At 49.6% G+C, this 20,069-nt stretch overlaps 1 protein-coding gene across 2 annotated transcripts in view; it reads left to right on the forward strand.

Moving 5' to 3' along the window:
* Window positions 1-4,270, forward strand: part of STRBP (spermatid perinuclear RNA binding protein) — a gene marked incomplete at its 3' end in the record, with an annotated part of 52,497 nt that extends 48,227 nt beyond the window's left edge. Inside the window, exon 17 of one of the 2 annotated variants that reach the window (XM_084238280.1) lies at window positions 4,176-4,270. In XM_084238280.1, the coding sequence (XP_084094406.1) occupies window positions 4,176-4,270 (95 nt within the window). Of the gene's footprint in view, window positions 1-1,692; window positions 1,770-4,175 lie in introns of those variants that run through there. The other variant, XM_084238281.1, reaches the window with a different exon arrangement.
* Window positions 4,271-20,069: the final 15,799 nt, after the last annotated feature.

The following is a 20,069-nucleotide window of genomic DNA, read 5'->3' on the forward strand; positions in this document are numbered from 1 at the left end:
CTAGTCCTCTACATGAGCCTCAAGATCTTTCATTATTATTATACTTTTTTCTCTTCATGCATCAGCTTTTCCATTTTTGTTTGGATGAAAATTATGGGTCCTTAAAATGCTGCTAAGTTGAAGATTCATTTGATTTCATAACTGTAGAAATAAGTAGAAAGCGAATAGTTTGATCATTTTCCCCACTAAGACAGACAGTTTATAACCTGGAAAGGTATGAAGAAACTTCAAGGGTCAGTCTTTTGGGCTGAGTTTTCTTTAAGGGAAAGTGGAGTCTGGAGTGTCATCCTTTCCCTGAATGTCTTCTCTGGCACCCCCAGGTTTGGTCACCTCTTCCCCATATTCTCAGATATGTGGGGATTAGGAACTGGGGACTCATCCAAGAATATACTTTCACCCAGAATTTCTTCTAACTTCAAGCTCTCTAACTTTTTTTGGATTTGGTCCTTTGCTTTTACCACTCAGCCAACTTCTGGGTATCCCAGCCAGTGCATCCTTCCTGTGAATTAGGTCTGGTCAGTTTATCCAAAAACATTTTGACTCACTAGACCCATTGTCATAGGTTCTATGTGAACATCAAAGCATCTGCCTCCTGTGGCAGGTTCTTAAGTCTGTGTCTTTCTTAAGACATAAGAAGTCACATTCTTTAGTACGGGTTTGCAAGAGCTGACTTTCCCCCTTTTAAATACATACATATATATATATGTATATATATATATTAAATATACCCTACATATAGGCTTGAAGCTACATTCATGTTTTTCCTCAATCTTTTTAATTTTTCTTTCTTGTTCCTCCCTTTCCTCTAACATATTTTCACCTGTGGCCTCTGAGGCCCCACTTCAGAAGGCTCCTCTCTTCCATGTGCCATATAACTGACTTCCAAAGCTGGTGAAAATTGATGCCCCCATTTTTCACATAAAAGATTTGGTTTTTAAATGTTACTGTGATGCCAACCTACTAAAACGATGCTTTATTTTGGCTGTAAGGTAAATATGTCTTTTGGCCTTTGTAAAGCTGTTGCATGTGGGGTAATTTCCCTCTGATCATCTGGTGCTCTTGAATACCTGCTGTTGCTGCTTTGTGATTTCTCCATAGGTTAAATATTAGACTAGAAATAGGATTTCAAATCATGTTTGAGTATGCAGAAGTTTGTGAGGCCACAAGAACTTATTAATTACAAAATTAAGAGAGTAATTAATCTTTCCAGATTTGCCATGCCAATATTGGCAATAGCCACGATGACAATTAAGCTCCTGGTCACGTGGGAACTGAGGCCTGCATGGAAAGCTGTGCTTTGACTCTTGACAATCCCTGTTTGTCCTGCAGTATGTGATGTACCACATTGAAAACTAATATGGATTTCTAGAGTCACTTTAGAAAATGAATCAATAGCATTGCTTTTGATCGTTAGAATTCATGGCAGCTCACTGAAATGAAATTGCTTTCTGAATAGCATCCTTCTTATGTTGTAATCATCTTAATTTTGAGTTGAAAATAATTATCAAAATATTAAGAGCAAGTTCAAAATAGGAGATCCCTGAGAGACTTGTGGGCCTCTTCCAAAATGGTTCATGTTGACTGACTAATCTGGAAAGGGTTAATGATAATTACTGTAAGATATTTTTTACCTGAAATTTTTATTGGATTATTAAACTTATTTGGAGTCCTCTCCGTTTCTTTTCTCTGTAGGTTTACCCAAGAGAATGGTTCTGTTGCCCGTTATGAAATTCCCAACATATCCTGTTCCCCACTACTCATTCTTTTAGCAAATGACAGAAGCTAATTCCTATTGAACAACAATACCGTACAATACAGAATGTTAGAGAAAAAGCCTTTTTATTCTGCTTTCTTTGAACACATACTTGATCAAAATTATTTGTAAAGAACATCTTTCCTACTTTTTGATTTTAACAAATGCAAATTTAGTTCTCTAAAACTTGAAAACAAACAAATAAGAAACTAGTTCTGTGAAACGGTACCTCATTTCCGGAAAATAACTTATACCAGCCCTTCTGTTCTAGGGAAATAAGTCTAGCAGTTCAAAGTTTAAGTTTTAAGAGGAGTATCAGATTATGTAAAATTAAATTTGTGAAGGATGTATAGAGTCTCAAACACTGATCACAAATAAATGGCTTTGTTGTAACACAGAGTACTGCCTGGTTCCTGATGCAGTCACTGGTCCTTAGGCCGATTGATATGTGTTTGCCCCCGGGCACTTTAATTCGGGCTGTAGTTATTTTTATTAATAGAAACTTTTCATTTAAACTTTGTAAATAATAAAGTGTGTAATTAAAGCCAATAAAATATGGGTTTGGATATTGTTTTAGCTTATTATTTTTTATATGTTTTGGTATCAAATTACAAGGGACTGAAAACTAATAATAACGTAGCCCTAGAAACCCATTCGTAAGCAAACCGCTAAAACAAAGCAAAGGCGATTGTTAGTTTGAGTCAGTCCACTTACTTTGTAAGCCTTTCGTACTCCTGTTGTACAAGGGCACGTCCATGATAAAGGTATATTCTGTTATGCGAGCATCGCTTATTAAAATGATGGCACTACCCAGAGATGGGGAAGGAGGAATGTGATTACTTTAGTTTCCGAATTTCCAAGTTTTAAAAAAATAATAAATTAATCGATCAATCACCCTCTTCGTTCTTGTGGCCTTCTTCACTCTGTAAGATACTGTGTTCACTCCCTGACTTTTTTCATGCAAATAGAAGATTAGCTATTTTTCTGGGATTCATTGAAGGGTCTTGTTTCCTCTTCAATTACATCAGAATCTAAAGCAGCAACAGGGTCCCCATAAAAACTTGCTCTTTGATTGTCCCAGTTCTTGTTGAGTGCTGCTGTGAAAAGTGACAGGTTTCAACCATGGGTCAGCATTTATTTTTAAGATACCTGATTAAGTTGGTGAAAATGATCAGTCAGTAACATTGTGCTGTTCTGTAAAGGGTGCAGACCTAAGTCTTCCACGTGCATTCTCACCTTGTTTGGAAAGCCTATGATGTTACTAGAAGGTAATGGTTTCATTAAGGTACCCACCCCCATGACGGCAATAGTGTGTCCCATGCTGGTGTTTACAAGTTGCTGTGTCTTCAAATTGGCTGTTTTTAATATGAATTAGCTTTCCTCTCCCCTCTTAAATTTTGTTTTTCGGATCAGAACAGTGCCCAGAACGGGCTTCACAAATATGCAAATTTATGTACCAGCTTTCTTTGGGACCACTAAATGAGAATAAAATGGCAGTGTAAAAACAAATGCTAAAAAAAATTGCTAAAAATGCTAGTGTCATGTCTCTGATGTATATTTATTAAACAATAATTTTATTACAAAATAGTTTGTTACCTTTGTTCATTGACCTTTTTGTCTTTGTTAGTGGTGGGTGATACTTTAATAAAACCTCATCACTTGCTAGAAATAGCTGTGAACTTACCATTCTCATCCTGCGCATTAGTGGCTAGACATAACCGAGAGGCCCACCTCCTCTGGGAGTGTTCATGTTTCATTGATTCGTTTTGCTGACCTATGGATGAAACAGAGCCATCACTGAGAAGAAAAAGCATGGCTGGTAGTGTCCAGGTTTTATTAATTAAACATTTACAATAGTGCTCTCTGTTTTTGGAATACTATTAATTGGCAGCTGCAGCTGTATTGTTACTTGAAATTGATCATCAAATTTGCATTCCAAGTTGGAATCTCTCTGGAGATTTCTCTTTAGAAAATTATTTCGAAGTAGCTGACTCAGCTTTATAACGTAACCCCTCAATAATGGCAAAAAGGGAGCTGTGCTGTTTTCCACCATGATGGCAGTCATTTCAAATGGTTTCTACCAAGTCTTTTTTTTTTTTTTTTAATTTTGTTGTTTGTTGGAAGTTACTAACCATGTTGTAAACCTGCCCAGTTGCTGCAAACTTTTACATTTCTCTGCTTTACTTAAAATAATTGAGCTGTCAGTCCTTTGTTAGAAGTGGTAACCATGCAAGTTCAACTGTTTAAATTTTGTAATGAATTAAGTGTCCCTCCCCCCTTTGCCCTTCCCACCCCTCCATTTTGTAATGAAAATTCCACTTACAGCTGAAAGAGCAGAGAAATATAAATGAAGCTCTTGGCTTCACCAAATTCTGTGAAATTAACACGAAGTTTTGCTTCTCTGCTCTTTTCTCCACTGTAGGTGGTTTTTTCATTGACAGCCCCTATTGCCAGCCTCTGAGCGTCGCACCATTTATTATTCACTTGGGCCCTCAAGATTTCTTCTCTGACTTCTAGAACCATCAGGTTGTCTGGCTTGAAATGGCAATTCCTATGTCTTGGTCTTAAGAGCAATGTGACCCCTGAGGCTTTCCAGCTTTCAGATACACCACTCTGACACCTTCTTTTGGAAAGCAATGACTGAGCATTTTAACGAAGAGCAATACTTTATTCAAAGCCACGGTGTCTGTTTTAAAACTTTTCCTTTGGAAACCTAGCAATATCTGTACTCACCCCTCCTAGCGTAGTCTCTTGTCAGGGAGTTTACAGACCAATGTAGAACTTAGAATTAGTGTGTGAGCTGTGCAACCTTCAGGCAGTTTTTAAACTTTTTTAGCACATAAATTGATAGTTGCATTCCTGACTGTGTCAGCTAGTGCTATTATAATTTCTCAGAGATAGGGGTCCTCCTTGAAGCCATATTCTTTGCATGGGGGCTGGTGTCCAGCCAGGGATGTGGCCTGCAACCCGTTTCTCAGGCTGCAGGAGCACCCCTCTCTTCTGCGAGGTAACTGGTCCAGTAGATTCCCAACATACCTCATGCTGACTAGATTCAGCGCATGGCGCAGGGTGGTAAGGAGCCGTGAAGGCGTTTGCAGTGTCACTCAGGTTGTTAACCTGGGGAACAAACCACTGATAGATTTTGCTGGTGTTAGCCTTTTCTTCTTTTTTAAAAATTTGGGTGAATGTTTGAAAATCATGAGTCAGTCACCGTTATTAATTGAAGAGCTGGGAATACCTCGTTAATGTATTTTTAAAATTGGTGTTGGACCCTCTGTGTATTTCAGGTTAATACTTTTAAGCAGTTTTCAGCACGTTTATCTCACTTTATTCTCGTTCTCCTCGGACCTTCGTAGCCATATCACTTGTATAAAATAGGCTGAGATATAGTGACTGTAAGCTGTGGTCTCAGTATACAAAGGTAAGCTCTTTTATTTTCTGATTAAAGAGAAAAGTAATTAAAATTCAATGAACACAACATGCATATATGACAATCATATATGATGTATTTGATCACTTAGGTCTTATGTCATCACATTACCTTTAAAATTTTTATGATCTAAATGTAAAATAGTTATTTTTCAGCATTTGTTTTAATGCCCTTGTAATTACTTTTTATTCAAGAAGGACATTTCACTTTTGAAAAGGTGTGTGTGTGTGTGTGTGTGTGTGTGTGTGTGTGTGTGTGTAGAAACTTAAGATGTAACATAAATGTGAAGTACACACCCGTACCTGTTTAAATAAAAGAATTCAGTGGTGGGAAGGTTCACGAAGATCATTTAATGTCAGGGCACACTCTTTTTGGCCAAAGTGCTGGAATTTCATAAGCAGCAAGATTGGTAAGAGTGCTGGTAGGATCCATTTTCCTGTAGATGTTACACAAAGTGTAACAAATCAAGCTGTTATAAATTGAGGAGCAAAGTGCCAATTTCTCGAGGAGAGAAATTTCTCTGAGAAATTAAAATCTCTGATCTGTGTTGTATGCCCCAGTACAACAGCAGCAAGAAGCCATAAATTTTAAAAAAGCAATAGAAAATGAAGAAAACCAAAATATTAAGGTAACTATCGAAAAATTATAGTCAACTGAGTTGATAACTATTTATAGAACCAACCTTGACAAGATTCAGAATGGTGTATACCCAGTCTGCAGAGACCAAATAGACTTAGGCAATTCATCCGTCTCTTCTAGGTTAAGTAGCTAGTTGATTTCCGTGCCCCCCCACCTTTTCAACCATTGTGGGGTTCATATAAAAGATGTAGGGTTAGGCCAAAATTTTTAATAAGGTTTGCTTCGTTTAGAGTGTCCCATAAATGAATTTCATATATGTTAGATGTTCTATGCTAAAGCTGTATTTGATATATATAGATTAAAATGAATTTTATGTTTTATATTTGTCTCTAAGTAGCAGTTTTCTTTTTATTACTAACTTTGAAGGTTGCTGGAACAACCCCCCCCCCCCCAATACAGAATCTGTATGTATGTTGAATGTGGCTTTGGCATCTATAAACGTTTGTACGAGGTCTAGCTAACTGGTACCAAGTATATTCCAGACCTGATCTAAAAGCCGAGTGCCCTTATGTGTCAGCTTCTTCTCTGGGTGCTAGTGAGTCAGAGGTTTGCCCCAGTGGAAGCATTGTAAGTCTGAGTGACTCTTTGCTGGTGGAATTGGGCCTACTATAAATATCCCAGGTTGGGAGGCAAATTATGCATTAGCAGTGTCAAAGATAATTAACGTAGTTAATAGCTTATTTATGAATTATTTAATAGCATGGGCCCTCTGACATCACTGAAATGATATCATTTGAAAATTCACTTATTTTAAATACTTTCCTGGCAGTTTTGAGCACTTGAAACCAACTCTGATTTATGTTCCTGGACCTCTATCCAAATATGCAAACTTATTGAAAGGAATGACAAATACCCCATCCCTTTGTAAAGCGATTTTTATAGCAGAACAGAGAACAAAGTGGTTAAACACACACTGCGGTTTTTTTTTGGTTTTTATTTTTTGGATGAAAATGAAGGGAATTTTATAATCAATCAATCATAACTTCCCTGCTTCTTGGATTTCATTAATAACCACAGTGAAAGAAAATCTTCAGTAGTGAGGGGAATGGACTAGGAGATCCCCGCCCCCAGGCCCCCAAGCAGTTAGATTTCTAGCACTCTAAAGCCCCCAAGCCAGGAGTATTCAGAGCAGTGAAAGCTCAAAACAACCTGCTCTGTGACCAGTTTTCTCGTAACCGCCACACTTCAGTGTCTTCTTGGTGGTGGTGAGATAAGAACAGGGCTCTTATGAAGTTGTCTGGAATAAGAAAGGTTCTGTTGTATTCAGACTGTGCTCCGTAACTGTCTGACGCCACGCAATCCAGTGAGCATGGCTTTCTCAGTGTTACTAGGCCTGGGAGATGGGTGGTAAGTGAATAACAACTGTGAGCCCAAAAACTGTCTACTGCTGAGGTGAGTTCCAATATTGATGTTTCTCTCTTCTGGTAATTTATGGAGCTTAGAGCTAGATTTCTTACATAAGAATGAGTCCCTTTCCTAATAGCATCTTCCAGAAATTCCCGTGGAGTTAGTTGTAAGAATAGATACCCTTCCCCATGTTATCCTTTTAGGTAGAAGCTAACATATTCCATTGATGCTTGATGCAGTGATCTTTAGAGAGTTTTAAAAATAGCCCTACAATGCAAATTAGGTTTTGGAAGCTTTAGAGCACAGCTAGAAATAGGGAATGGAAACCATGAGGGAATCTGTACCAAAGCATTTCTTTTCCTCCCGCAGATTCCCATGGGTCTTGGGACCTAATTGAGTTAATACGTATACTTTGAATGGTACCTGGCACATAATAAGTCCTCAGCAAACTGTTGACTGTTCTGGCTGTGGTTGGCTGAAGTGGCAGGAAGTATGTGTGGCTGGCAAGGCTGAGCTGACAGGTAACTGAGAAGCTGGCGCACGGCCTGCTTGTGGGGAGATGAGGGAGCGAAGCTGTGCTGGCTCCTTAGTGCTGACAGATGTGGGGCGCTCCCAGGTACAGGGAGGGGCTCCTAGCACCAGGAGGTTAGGCGGGAAACACTTGGTGAGCACTGGCATGGGGAGGTCATTGCAGGTCATGCTCATGTTCCAGTGGGGTAGTGAAATCATTGGCCAGGTTGCCACCAGGGGCTCATAAATAGTCACTTTGGGATTTGAGTGTACTTGGAACTTAAGGGCTGAGCTTAGACTATCGGCCTGCTGATTCCACGTTTCTTACCAGTGCAGTACTAAGAAAGAAAGTGTCTTTGATTATCACCCAGCATTCAGAGGTCACCAGTGTTTGGCAGGTAAAGAGCAAGTCATAAACCACAGAAAACAAAGAGGAGCCGGAATGGTGTGGGGGGACTCTTGCAGCCTGTTTCTTCCAGTTTGTTTTGACACTTTGGGAAAAATACCCATACTCATGACCACGAGGCCTCCCTTCTGTCTGTTACTCTTAGAAGAGGCATACCTGTCTGTCTGTCCATCCATCCATCTGTCTGTCTCTGTCCATCTGACCATTTACCTGCCTACGTAGGTAGGTTGAGAAGTTGCTTTTCAGCAAAAGGAAAAGTGAGTAGATGGTGAAATTGCCATTTTGGGGAGTGAGTACAGGATGCCGCTCACATTCCTTCCTGCTTGCCTGTGTCTGCAAAGACTGTAGGAGCTTCTGAGAAAAGGTGGGCAGAATGTCCCTGTTTCTTGCTAGGAGGTGAGCTGAGCATCTGATTCAGATTGAGTTCTGTGGTGCTCCAGGGTTGTAAAAACTGTGTAGACAAGGATTGAGTGTTACCTTAAGCAGATTATACAGATTTGCATTATAGCCAAGAGACTTCTTAAATATAAGAGATATTGTATAATGTCCTGGCAGAAGTTAGCCCTTCCTTAGCTGTGGCTGCATGGTAGAATCATTGCCTCACTGAGCCAAGTTTGGGGGAGCACCCTCCCGCCCACTTTTTTTTTTGTCTTAACCAAGTCAATTGTTAACATCTTTAAGTATTTGGTTTTTAAGGAGGGTCTTGGTCTCTCCTGGTATGATTCTGCCAACAAACCCTGTTGCCGCCATTGGCGAGTAGTGTGAAGGTCTCCGCCATCTGCCTAGGGGGCATCAGCATGTCTGCTCCGCACATCCTCACAGGAGATGCAGGCTCCAGGGTCACCTGTCCTGTTGCTTACAGCAGGAGGAGGGCGCGGGATGAACCCAGCTGCTGGGAGGACGTGGCTAGGACAGTCGCCTCTGTGGGTAAGCTTTTCCTCTTGATCCTTCTGTACAGTTTGGATGGTGTTCAGTGTCAGCTGAATGCACCAGCAATTAAAGAAGCCTTCAGTTTAGGTCATTTGGGGTTGTAGGCAGAGATTGAAGCAGCAGGAATGGAAGAAAGAAAAGAGGGACAAAAGATGCTAAAATGGGTATCTTGTGTGTCCTTGGCATGTGGACATCCTTTTTAATTCTCAGCCTTCTGGGAGGTGGTATTCCTAGTTTGCTGATTAAAAAAAATCTGAGGCTCAGAGTTAAGGTAGAACCAAGAACGAAGCCCAGTCCTGCAGTGCCAGACCCTCTCCATGCACGCCGCCACGATCTGGAGCACGCGGGGACAGGCTGGTGGGCAGGACTGGTGGAGCCGCAGGAAGGGCCTGAGCACAGGCGAGGCCATGCTGTCAGGTTTGTTAGCTCACGGGCTCTCGTGCAGCCGACCCTCCAGATTCCTGTGCGGCAGCTGGGCTTTCTGACTTGGTTATTTCAGACCAGATACCCCTTCCTAAAATAGGGCTTTTTTTCTTCTTCTTTTTTTAGAAGTGTGGCTGTATAAACAGAGAAAGCTTTTGTGTTTGAAGCTTGTTTTTTTGTTTGTATGTCAAGGGGAAACTGAGTTACATTTTTTCATTTAGCTAATGGCTTCTGAGTCACTCTGTCCGGCCCGAGATTGGTGATGGGGAGGTCTTAAAACATCTGAGGCAGCCTCTGAAGGCTGGTGCGGGTTTGGCTTCCTGGGTGGAAGGAGCAGCAGCAGCCAGGCCTGAGTGGTGACCATAGGGAGAGCAAGTGCTAAACAGATGGGGAGGGTAGCTGCTGTCTGTGGCCTGTTCTAATCACTGGGATTTCCTCCTACAGTAGACTTCAGAGGAGGCTGTTGGCCAGGAGTGAGCGGGCTGCCCTGCATGGTGGTGGCCCTGCCTGGGGAGCCTGCTGCTCGCCAGCCGCTCTGCTGCACTTGTCTGCTGCTCTCTTCCCAGCAGACGCTCCCCAGCTGCTCCCTCGTGCCAGCCTGGTCTCTGCTTAGGGGTAGCTGAGGGTGGGGATGGGTACAGGTCTTGTTCAGAGAAGGGTTGCCGACACCCCGGTTGTCGTCGTCATGGCAGTTGACCCTCTTTCTGAGCAACCTGCCATAACCCTGGAGGGAGGGGAGCAGCAGGAGGCCCATGTTCTCGAGCAGCAGTGGGAGAGTGAGAAGAGCTCTGCTGGCAAAGGCCTTTCGCAGTCATTCTTGCACTGCCTGCTCTGCCCATGCAGACAGGAGCAGCAGCGATGCAGGGGTGCTGTGCCCCTCATACGGATAATAATCTGAAGCCAGAGACCTCTCTGAGCCACCCGGTTGTTTGTGGCAACACACTGTGGCTCCTAATTACGGCTTTATAACCACTCTGAAAAAAACCACATTTCCTCTGCTGTTACTAGGGAAAAACAGAGAGCCTTTCTTAGGGATGACTTGAATTCCACCACAACTGTGGGATCTAGAAACGGTCTCCTTTCTTGGAGGAGGAGCTGGAGGCTTAGACAGAAATGACACCGTGCGTGAGTGCACTGAGCCCACGCTCAGCGCTGGCCGCTGTTCTCCAGTCTAGCCGGTGCCAGTCCTGTTCCAGCAGTTTGGCTGCAGCGCCCTCGCCTCTCTGTTATACTCCACGTCCCTTTCTTCTGGAACATGTTCTTTGTTCCCATCTTCCCCTGAGCCTTCTTCTTTCCACTTAACCCCGGGGGGAAAAGGAATCCAGACTTTTGAGGCTCATTTTTCCTCTGATTCCTTTGAGAGAACTGTGTGTTCCTGGCCAAGGGGCTGACTGGCCAGCCTTGGGCTGAGCAATTTTGTTCTAACCTGTTGCGCCGTGTCTTCATACTGTAAGGAAGTGCAGATCCTGCCATCGCCAGTGGAGGGGCCCCGCGGTTGGACATGGGAGGGTGTGCTGTGTGGAAGTGTGATTTCTGTGTGTCATCTGTGTTCTGGTTGGTGGCTGCGAGCAGTTCCTGGCCAAGCCTTCGGCATGAGCTCTGACCCAAGGGGAGCCTCCTGGTTGGCACTCTGAGCGTGCACTGACCCCGGGATCTCATGGCAGCCTTCCGTCATGTAGACAGTTGCCAGAGTTGTTCAGCTTTCTAACAGCCCTCAAGCTCTTGGTGGGCACAGTAGGGGAAATGTGGTTATCATCTGGGAGGCGAGAAACCTCTGGAAGTTGGCACCTGGGGAACTAAAGAAAGCTGAAAGCGCTTCACAATGAGATGGCAGGACTGGGATTGTTGAGGCTGGTAAAAGGGAGACCTGGGGTGAACATGGGTCTTTCCAAGTCGGCTGTTTTAAGGGGCTATAGTTACTTGCTGTCTGTGGCCCACGAGGATAAAGACAGTTACAGAAAGCCCTTGGGCATTTCAGGCTAACTTGGCTTCCCACAGGGGTAGGGGGGCTGCCTTGGAGAGTTGCGCAGTGAGTCGCGAGTGCCATGTGACCTGGAGCATGTCAGCAAGAAGACATTGGTTTGGATGGTGACAGGAAATGTCTCCGTGGGAGGTCAGTTTGGACTTAATGCCGTTGCCACTGGTGACGTGGCCAGAGCTCATCTCCCCTTTCAGGCACGTGGTTTCTTGGAGCAACACTCATTATAACCTACTGTTCACCAGGCTGTGTCGAGGGAGAAGGAACAGTTGGAGAAAACATGAAGTTTCCACTTAGACAGCTGAGTTGAAGGTGAACCCACTGACCACAGGAAGGGGGAGGCGGCGGCTCTGGGGCTTGAGCAGTATCAGAGCCGTCTGAGGTCTCCCGTCTCCTGGAGAGGGTCGTGCTCGCTGGCCCAGGGCTGGGGCTTGCAGGCCACATCCCAGGTCTCCCAGTCAATTCAGGAGAGGTGCCAGGCTGGTGAAGAGACTGGCACGCAGGAAGAGACGTGCTCAGGGCCCAGCAACGTGCAGAGGGTTTGAGGGCTGATGGAAGGGGCAGAGGCTCCTGTTGAGACCGTCATCTGAGCTGGATAGGATCTGTCTGCACAGTGTGAGGTTTCGGGACAGCACGGAGCTCCTTGTCAAGGGACCTCGGAGGGTGAAAGGCAATGGGATGTGTTGTTTGGGCCCCATCCTGAAAGGCCCTGGGTGCTGTGCCCTTCCGTGATGACAGCCCTTCAAAACATGAGGGAATTCTGGGGGTTCATTTGCACAACTACACAGGGAAGGACAAGGGCAGAAAGCAGAGGCTATTGCCTGGGCGAAGGATGAAGGGGAGGTAGCCCGCAGGGAAGAGGTCGAGAGTCAGCGCAGGGTCTCCTCACAGGCCAGACTCCTCTCCTGAAGTGAACCGGAGGGGGCGCCCGCGGGCCATGTGGCCCAGCACCTGCGAAGGGAAGTGGTACCTGCCCCAACAGGATTCCTGCTGCTCAGTAGGCGACTGAGGAGACCGTGTTGCCTGGGACCAAGAAGGCAGGAGGAGGAAGATGCTAATGCCAGGAAGGAGGTGACAGGAGCGGGGGTGGGGTGGTGGATGGAGAAGGGGCGGCGGGCAGAGGGGTGAAGCCTTGCAGTGTAGCAAGACCATGTCTTTGGGGTTCCGAAATGGAGTCTTGGTAAACCAGATATGTGGGTGGGGCTGTGAAGCCCCTTCTGGTGCTCTCTGGAAGATCTGGCAAGGGGAGAGCTTTGCTGGCTGGTCTGTCAGCATCTTTCTTCCCCTTTCCCTGGTTTGCTACTCTGCTGGGTTCATCGCCAAGGGGAGTGACGGGTAGTGGGTGTTTGTTCACACGGAGGCCTTCTGCCTTTTGAAAAACAGTGTTTTGATTTCTTTACCTGGACGAGGGCTGGAGCTCCTGGGGCAAATCCGTAGAACATGGTCTTGGGCCAGGGGAAGGTCAAACCTTCTCTAGAGTCCTTCAAGGAAGGGAAGCTGTGAAACTGGGACTGAGGGATTGCTTTGGGCCTCAGTGCTGTTTCAGTCCTGCCACCTCAGGTGGTCCTGGACGGGTGGTCAGGGTCCCTGGGAGGAGTCACGCACGTTCTCTGCCTGTTTCTGTAGCTCTGCTGGGGTGGAGGGTGCCAGGTGCAGGAAGCCGTGGTCCCTCCCCTTAGGCTGGCTCTGAAAGGCTACATGCAGACTGCCTGTCGCCCCAAGGGACCACAGAGACACCACTTGTCTGCACGTGTCAGTGCGGGAATATATGGGAACTCTGCCTTAGATATGGTGTCACCAACCTCTGTGTGTGAAGGGCCATCTTCTAAATCTCTCAGGTTTGTGACGTTCGCTCTGTCACAGCAACTCTGTAGCCTAAGGGTAGCTGTAGTCAGTGTGTAAGCACTTAGGAAAACGAGTAGTCGACTCCTGCCTTCAACTATAGAGATTACTCATCCTCCGGCTTGTGACTGGAAACTTCCATCTGCCTGGACCCATCCATTTCCCATGACAGCTTCCTCAGCATCTTTTCTGTGAGCCCCTAGAATGAGGAAGTTGCTGGCCCTGCCCACAGCTCAGGTTTGAGAGAGAGGTGGGCACTGACAGGGAAGCGCCAGTGTCTGAAGAGAGGAGATGGGAAGGACTGAGGGCAAACCAGGGCTCTAGGAGGAGGCAGCTCTGGAGAAGGGATGCAGGCCCTGGGCTGGGCTGGGCTGGGCTGGGCTGGGGCTGTGAAAGTGGTGCTCAGGAGGATTAGGTGATTCCAGATGCTTCTTGGGAGTGACACTCTGGTCATGAGAGGCCCGATCTGTGGTGATCACTGGCATCTTTCAGTTTAGTCTGGACTTTTTAGCCCAGAGAATTGGATGGTTTTTCTGGCACTGGCTTTAGTGTGCCAGTGAGGACCAAAACTTCTTTTGGTATGGCAGAGCCTGACAGGATCCTCCATTTTCAGGCTTTTTCTCTCTTGCTCTCCTAAAGGCCAAGACAAATGCAATGTTCTGTCTCAAATCTTAATGTTGGCCTGGGGCCTTGGTATGTGAGAATAAATTGCTAGAGGCCCATTGCTTCAGCATTGAATCCTCCGGCAAGAAAGCTTTATGAGCAGATTCACTCCTCCCTGTATGTTCCAGGCCAGCACACGGGCGGGTCTTCAAGAAGCTGAGCAGACAGTCTGGCCTCTTGAGAAGCCTACAAACTACGGAGACAAGCTAAGTGTAACAAGTCGTAGCAGACACTGCCCAGGGCATCACCAGCTGCTCTAGGTCAGGCCTGACGTGAGGCAGACACGGTGCCTGCCCCAAGGTGCTCAGTGTAGTTGGGGCCAAAAACCCACTACAGCTGTACACATCTGCAGGGCTTCGTGCTCTGCAAGTCCCTTCTCCACCAGCGAGGTGTCCCCGGCGGAGCGGCCCCATCGCTCCTGTGTGTGAGCGGAGGAGGCAGTGCAGGCAGCGAGGACAAGGTCAGTGCAAGGACAGTGCAAGGACAGGTGGGGCTAGAAAAGGAGCCCTTGCGTGTGCACAGCTCGGGCTGGGCTGTGGGGGGACTGGCTTCATGGGCGCCCAAAGTGGCGCCCTGCTTGCACCAGAGGCCATGGGCCTGTGGACAGACTGGCCTCTGGGGACCAAGTCTGGAAGTGAGGGTGTCGGTGCTGCCCTGAGCAGCTGGGAAGGCGTGTGGGAAGGGGGTGGGGCGCTGCAGGCAGGAGCCACTGGAAAGAAAGGCAGGGAACGGAATGCTGCTGCTCAGCCACGCTCTTCTCCTGGAGGCGCTGCCTCAAGCTGACCTCTGGTCTCGGCTCTGTTGGAGGCCGGGACGCTCGGGTTTGGTGGTCGGGTCTGGCTTGTCATCTCGAAGGTGCGCGCCCGTGTTTCTAGTGCACGCCTGTTTCTAGAGGCTTTTCTCTTCTCATGGGTAGGGTTGAACCGCCTGTGCCGGAGGTGCCGTCTGCCCCAAGGGATGCCCGACGTGGCCCGTCAGGAAACTGGGTCCTCACCGTGGCTTTCATGTCGGAAGGCACGGGCTCTGTGGCGCGTGAGCTGCCCAGGCCGTTGCCCTCTGGCCGCCATCCTGCCTTCACGCCGCCTTCTGCTGAGGGGCACAGGTGGTTGGAAAGCGCCTTGATCTTAACCTAACTCTTGCTGCTGCTGCGGGAGCCGGGTGTTATCTGACGGCTCTGCTCGTGGGGATGAATCAAGGGCAGGGACGGGTTTTAGAGAGCTGAGGAGAACACCCTCTAGCCCTTCCTCCCCCCGAGTCTGGGAACATGTCAGTTCCCCTTCCACGTGGCTCGTGCTCCCGCCTCCTCACAGACACTCGTGGGGCTGAAGGAGTCTGGTTTGCTTTTGGTGGGCGCTCCCACTCGCTTGTTTGTGCCCCTCTCAGCCGGGAAGCGCCTCCTCTCTCCCGCGCCCCCCCGCGGAGACGACAGCCAGCGCCAGTGTAAGTCCTGATGTGGCTTTTAGCTGGGCAAGCCCAGGTTCCAAAAATACCTCCTCTCCAGCAGCTGTTAGCGGCACCCCTTTCTCTGACCATGATGGCATCTCGTGCTCAGGCGGGGTTCACACCCCGCCCCTGCTTGGCAGAGGGGACACTGAGTGTTGCTCGTTCCTCCACGTTGTGACCGGCCGCAGCTGTGGGAGGCAGCTTAGCACCACGACTGCCCCCTTTCCCAGAGGAGAGACTCAGATGGCTAGCGCCCTCCTTCCTGTGTCTCCCGGAAAAGGTGGCTCTGGCTGTCTTGCGAGCTGTCTGCAGCCTAGAGATGGACTTCCTGAGGGCTTGAGGAGGTGGGTATCTTCCATCTGGTATTCTTCTCATAGTCACGGGCCACCTTCCATGGGCAGACTTCACATTCTTGGCCTTTGGCAGCACTTCTGCTGTTCCCCCGAGGATCTTTTCCCTCAGTCCTTTCGTGCAGCACCCTCTCAGCAGGGCCTCTGTGCTGAGGCTTTGGTCTCTGTACATGACTGGGCTGTGGTGGCTGATTGGGGCCCAGCCACAGCTGCAGAGGACAGGTCTCTAGAGGTCACTCTGATTAGGGCGAGAGCACTTCAGTAGCCTGACAGGCCCAGTCCCAAGGCTGCTCGTGGCAGGAGCCGGCCGTGCATCCTGGCCCATATGCCCAGTAGTTCCCGCACAGCCTGGCAGGCCTTGCTCCTCACACAGCCCAGGCAGACTCCTCCTTGTCTTGGAAAGAGGCAGGAGACAGCCTGTCCAAGACCAGAAACTCTGGGCTGTTCCAAAGGGAGCATCCCTCACCAAGGAGCCAGGTAGCCCTGCTCAGCCTCAGCCCTTCCTCTGCCCCCGCATGGGGGTACAGGAGGCAGGGAGGAGGCTGAGTTTAGTTGTGGGCTGAACGCCTTTCCCTGCAGCACGGTGCACACACGACACTGGACTCCTGGCTGTGGCTTGCTCGCTCTGGTCTGGTGATGGCCAAGTTAGTTTTTAGCAATCTATTTAAGATGCCTGTCTGTACCTATTGACTATGTTTTCTCTGAATTCGCGAGTGTAAATAGTATAGTATGCAGTGCAAAGTCCTTGGCAATAACTCTATGTTGTGTATGATGTTGAAACACATTGGAAAGCGTGGCCACCATGGACTGTCCTTCCCCTCTGGGGCAGTGCTTACATGTGGGACTCTGAACTTTAAACCTGCAGCGTGGTCGAAGCCGCAGCCTGCGTGCGTGGACTGGCACCAGCGCCTTGCCAAGAGATGCCTGGCCTTCCCCCACAGGGACGCTGCCACCCCGACGCCCACAGTGGCTCCTCCGTGCTAACTGTGCTGGACGCTGCCGTAGACTGATCTTCCTGTCTGGCTGCTGCAGTGTGTCTGTAATGCCCTGACATGTTACACTTTCCGCATCTGGATGAATAAAAATAAAAGCTTCTGTCTTAAACAGCAAAGGCCTGGACTCTTCTCTGCAGGAACTGCTCTGGCGCAGTGAAGGCTGCCTGGAGGACACCTTCCCAGCCCTGGCCAGCTCAGTGCGTGTTGCGGGATCGTCCCTTCACAGAGGGGGTCCTGGGGTCTCCCGGTGAGGGCCAGTGTGCTGGGCATTGGTGCCAGGGCCTGAGTCCTGTGTATGGCCCTTAAAACCTTGCTTCTCTGCTGACGGTGCGGGAAGGTCACTCAACCCTGAATTCCGGCCGGCACATGGCACGGTGAGTGGTAAGTTACTAGTGCTGAATTTGAGCTTCAGAATTGACTAGATTTTCACATACCTCACTCACCCCTCACAGCGGTTGCCCAGGGTTGACCTGACCCAGCTTGTCCAGACCGAGGGCTCAGGAAGAAGGGAGAGTGGAGCTTCAAAATGGCAGCAGCAACTTGAATCCAGAGCTGCAACTTCCTCCGGCTGCTTCCCCAGGAACTCCAGGAGCCAAGGACCACCCTTGGCCTCGGGCCCCCGGACGAATGAGGACAAAGGAGGTGTGGGCGGTGGGCTCAGGGCAGCGGTCTTAGGGGGAGCCAGGCCAGGCCCCCTGCCGCCCTTCAGGTAAGTGGGGAGCTGCGTGGACAAGGACCACGGGTTTCTTCACGACTCGGCCCACGTCCTCCCGGCACAGCGTGGATGGGTCTATCACCAGGTTAGAATGGACTGAGGCGCTGGCCGGGCAAGCCCACCACTGCTCCCAGCCTCATGCCCAAGTGTGCCCTTTAGAAGGGGAGCCAGGCTTGCCCACAGGTGGCACAAGGAACAGCTTAGCGAGTTGAACTGGGACTAGAGGGAGCGAGCAACACCGTGTCTTGCTGTGGGCCCTGGTGGGAAATACCGAGACCTCAGAGGGCGGGCTCAGGGGCCAGGCTTCCCCTCCCCCTGCAAGTCTGGGAAGAACGTCGCTTAACTCGCAGGGGCATCTGATGACTCGAAGGGAGAGAACCCACGAGAAGAGTCGAGCCCACGAGAGGCGTCGGCCCCGCACAGCTAAGAAATCAGCAGGGTGACGTGAGAAATCAGCAGGGTGACGTGACTTTCGGAACGTCCCCGGGCGCCGGGCGGGAGAGGGGGTGAGCGCCGTGTGGCCCGGGCCGGGGACACGGCTCCACCCGGGCCAGGGGCAGGTACCGTAGCCGAGCCCGCACCCTGCTCTTCCCTCCGTGGTCCTGACCTCACGTCTTGTTTCTTCACCTTCCCGTACTCGAGACTCAGGCCCCAGCTGCGTCTCAGGAGGCTGCGCCCGTGTCAGGACCCGGCCTGTCCGAGCAGGTGAGCCACTACAGCCCCGGAGCAGCTCGTCCCCAGAGGGCAGCAGCTCTTTGGGCCAAAAGCTCCTCGCTCCTCCCCCCCCCCCCCCCCCCCCGCAGACTTTTTCCCGTGTCTGCGGAGTGCAGAGCTGGAGTGGTGCCCCAGGTGTGCCTGGTTGCGTTCCGCCCCCATCCCTGCTCACTCCCTCCTGGGGGGCTTGCCTTTCACTCTAAGCCACCTCCTCCCCCCTGAGAGTTTTTAACAAGCTTCTGGGGATCAGCTCAGGTGGAGTGGGGCCAGTCACGCGCTTCCACAACCCGCGAGCAGCCCCGGGACTTGTGTCCCCAGCACGAAGCCTTTGCTCCTCGGCACTGGAAGTGCCCACTGCACAGCCGGGCTCCTTCGAACCTCCGCGGGCTTAGCTCTGCTTCTCCCCACCCCAGCAGCACCCCATTACTAAACCAAGAGCCTTTTCTGATCCTGGCCTCACCCCAAAGGAGACCTTGCGCCTCCTCAGGTCTAGGCTCCTCTCCTGACGTGGCCAAGGGTTTTCAACCAGGTGATTTCCCACACCCCACCCCTGGGATGACTAGTCGGCACTCCCTGGGGGTGACGTAAGGTGTGTGCTGAGGATGCTACTGGCACCTACTGGGTGGTGGCAGGTGACAGCGTGCAGCACAGCCCGAGGCCAGGGGGCCTGTGCCCCACCCGAACGTGGACAGCGTGGCTCCCCTCGGCTCACCAAGGTTTGCCTTTCCAGTATTTTCCCCCCAAATCTGTCCTTTTACTCAAGACACTAATTCCTACCAGTCCTCCTGCCCAAAGCAGCAACAGGAAATGTCCCCAAGGTCGTTTTTTAGCAACACTGGCTTAAAACTCTCCCCTGGTTTCCCACCATCGTTTGTCTCCTTGGACAGGATGCCCCAACCAGCCTGCTTCCCCCTTTTGTGGAGTCCGCCCCCATCACAGCGCCCCGGGCCTCTGCGCCCTGAAAGCCGGCGGGAGCCCGCAGGTCCGTAGGCAGGCCGACTGCGCGCATGTCTCCCTGGGCCAGGGTGCAGCTACCCCGAGGAGCTCTGCTGCGTCTCGACCCTGCTGCACGCACGCCCCTGGGACTGGACCCGGCCAGTGAGGTGGACCCCAGGAACGTGCCTTCAGCCTGGCAGTGACAAAGGGACCACCCCTGTGCTCTGGAAGCCCTGTCTGGACAGGGGACACGCACCACCTTCCCTCCAAAGGTGGGGTCCTGGAGGGCAGGCTGCGAGGGGAGGGGAGCAGCGCCGCATGAAGACGATGGCCCAGCCGGGAGGTGGGAGGGCTGCCCGTGGAGAAACAGGTGCTTTCTAAAGGTATGTCTGCCCCTGCCGCCGCCCCTCCTGCGTTTCAGCGAGGCGCAGTGGGACCCAGGCCCTCCGCCTGTTCTCGGCTCTTCGTTTCCCTGGTCGGCATTGTCTTTCGAGGCGCACTTGCCTTGAACACACGGACAGTGTGTTGCCTGTGAGCGTAGCAATGTGCTTCTCAGACAGGAGCAGCGCTCACGACGCAGGCACCGGTGGGTGCTCGCACGCACCCACCTGACGGCAGCACAGGGCGGGCAACACGTGACGATAAAACTGGCTTTTACACAGCAGTGCTGTTTGTACCAAAATATTTAATGAATATGCTGTTAAAATAAAACCAACAAAAGAAATAGTAATACAATTTTACTGGTTTATATTTCCTAAAGTTGACACACTGACACTACCCTAGCACAATGGCCACGCACCGCGTCCGGATGGGCCTGCAGGTGTTCTGGTAACAACCAGAAAGACACAAAGTGGTGGAAGGGGGGACTGGGGAGGGTCGGGGTTGCCACGTGTTAAGTCTCCCTTAGCACTGATGACCCCAGCAAGCGTTAGTACAGTCAACAGGGAAAGAGATACGAAACCACCCACGTGTCTTTATATACAAACCAGGGCCTC

Source organism: Talpa europaea, assembly GCF_964194135.1.
Source record: "Talpa europaea genome assembly, chromosome: 7".
Lineage (NCBI taxonomy): Eukaryota > Metazoa > Chordata > Mammalia > Eulipotyphla > Talpidae > Talpa > Talpa europaea.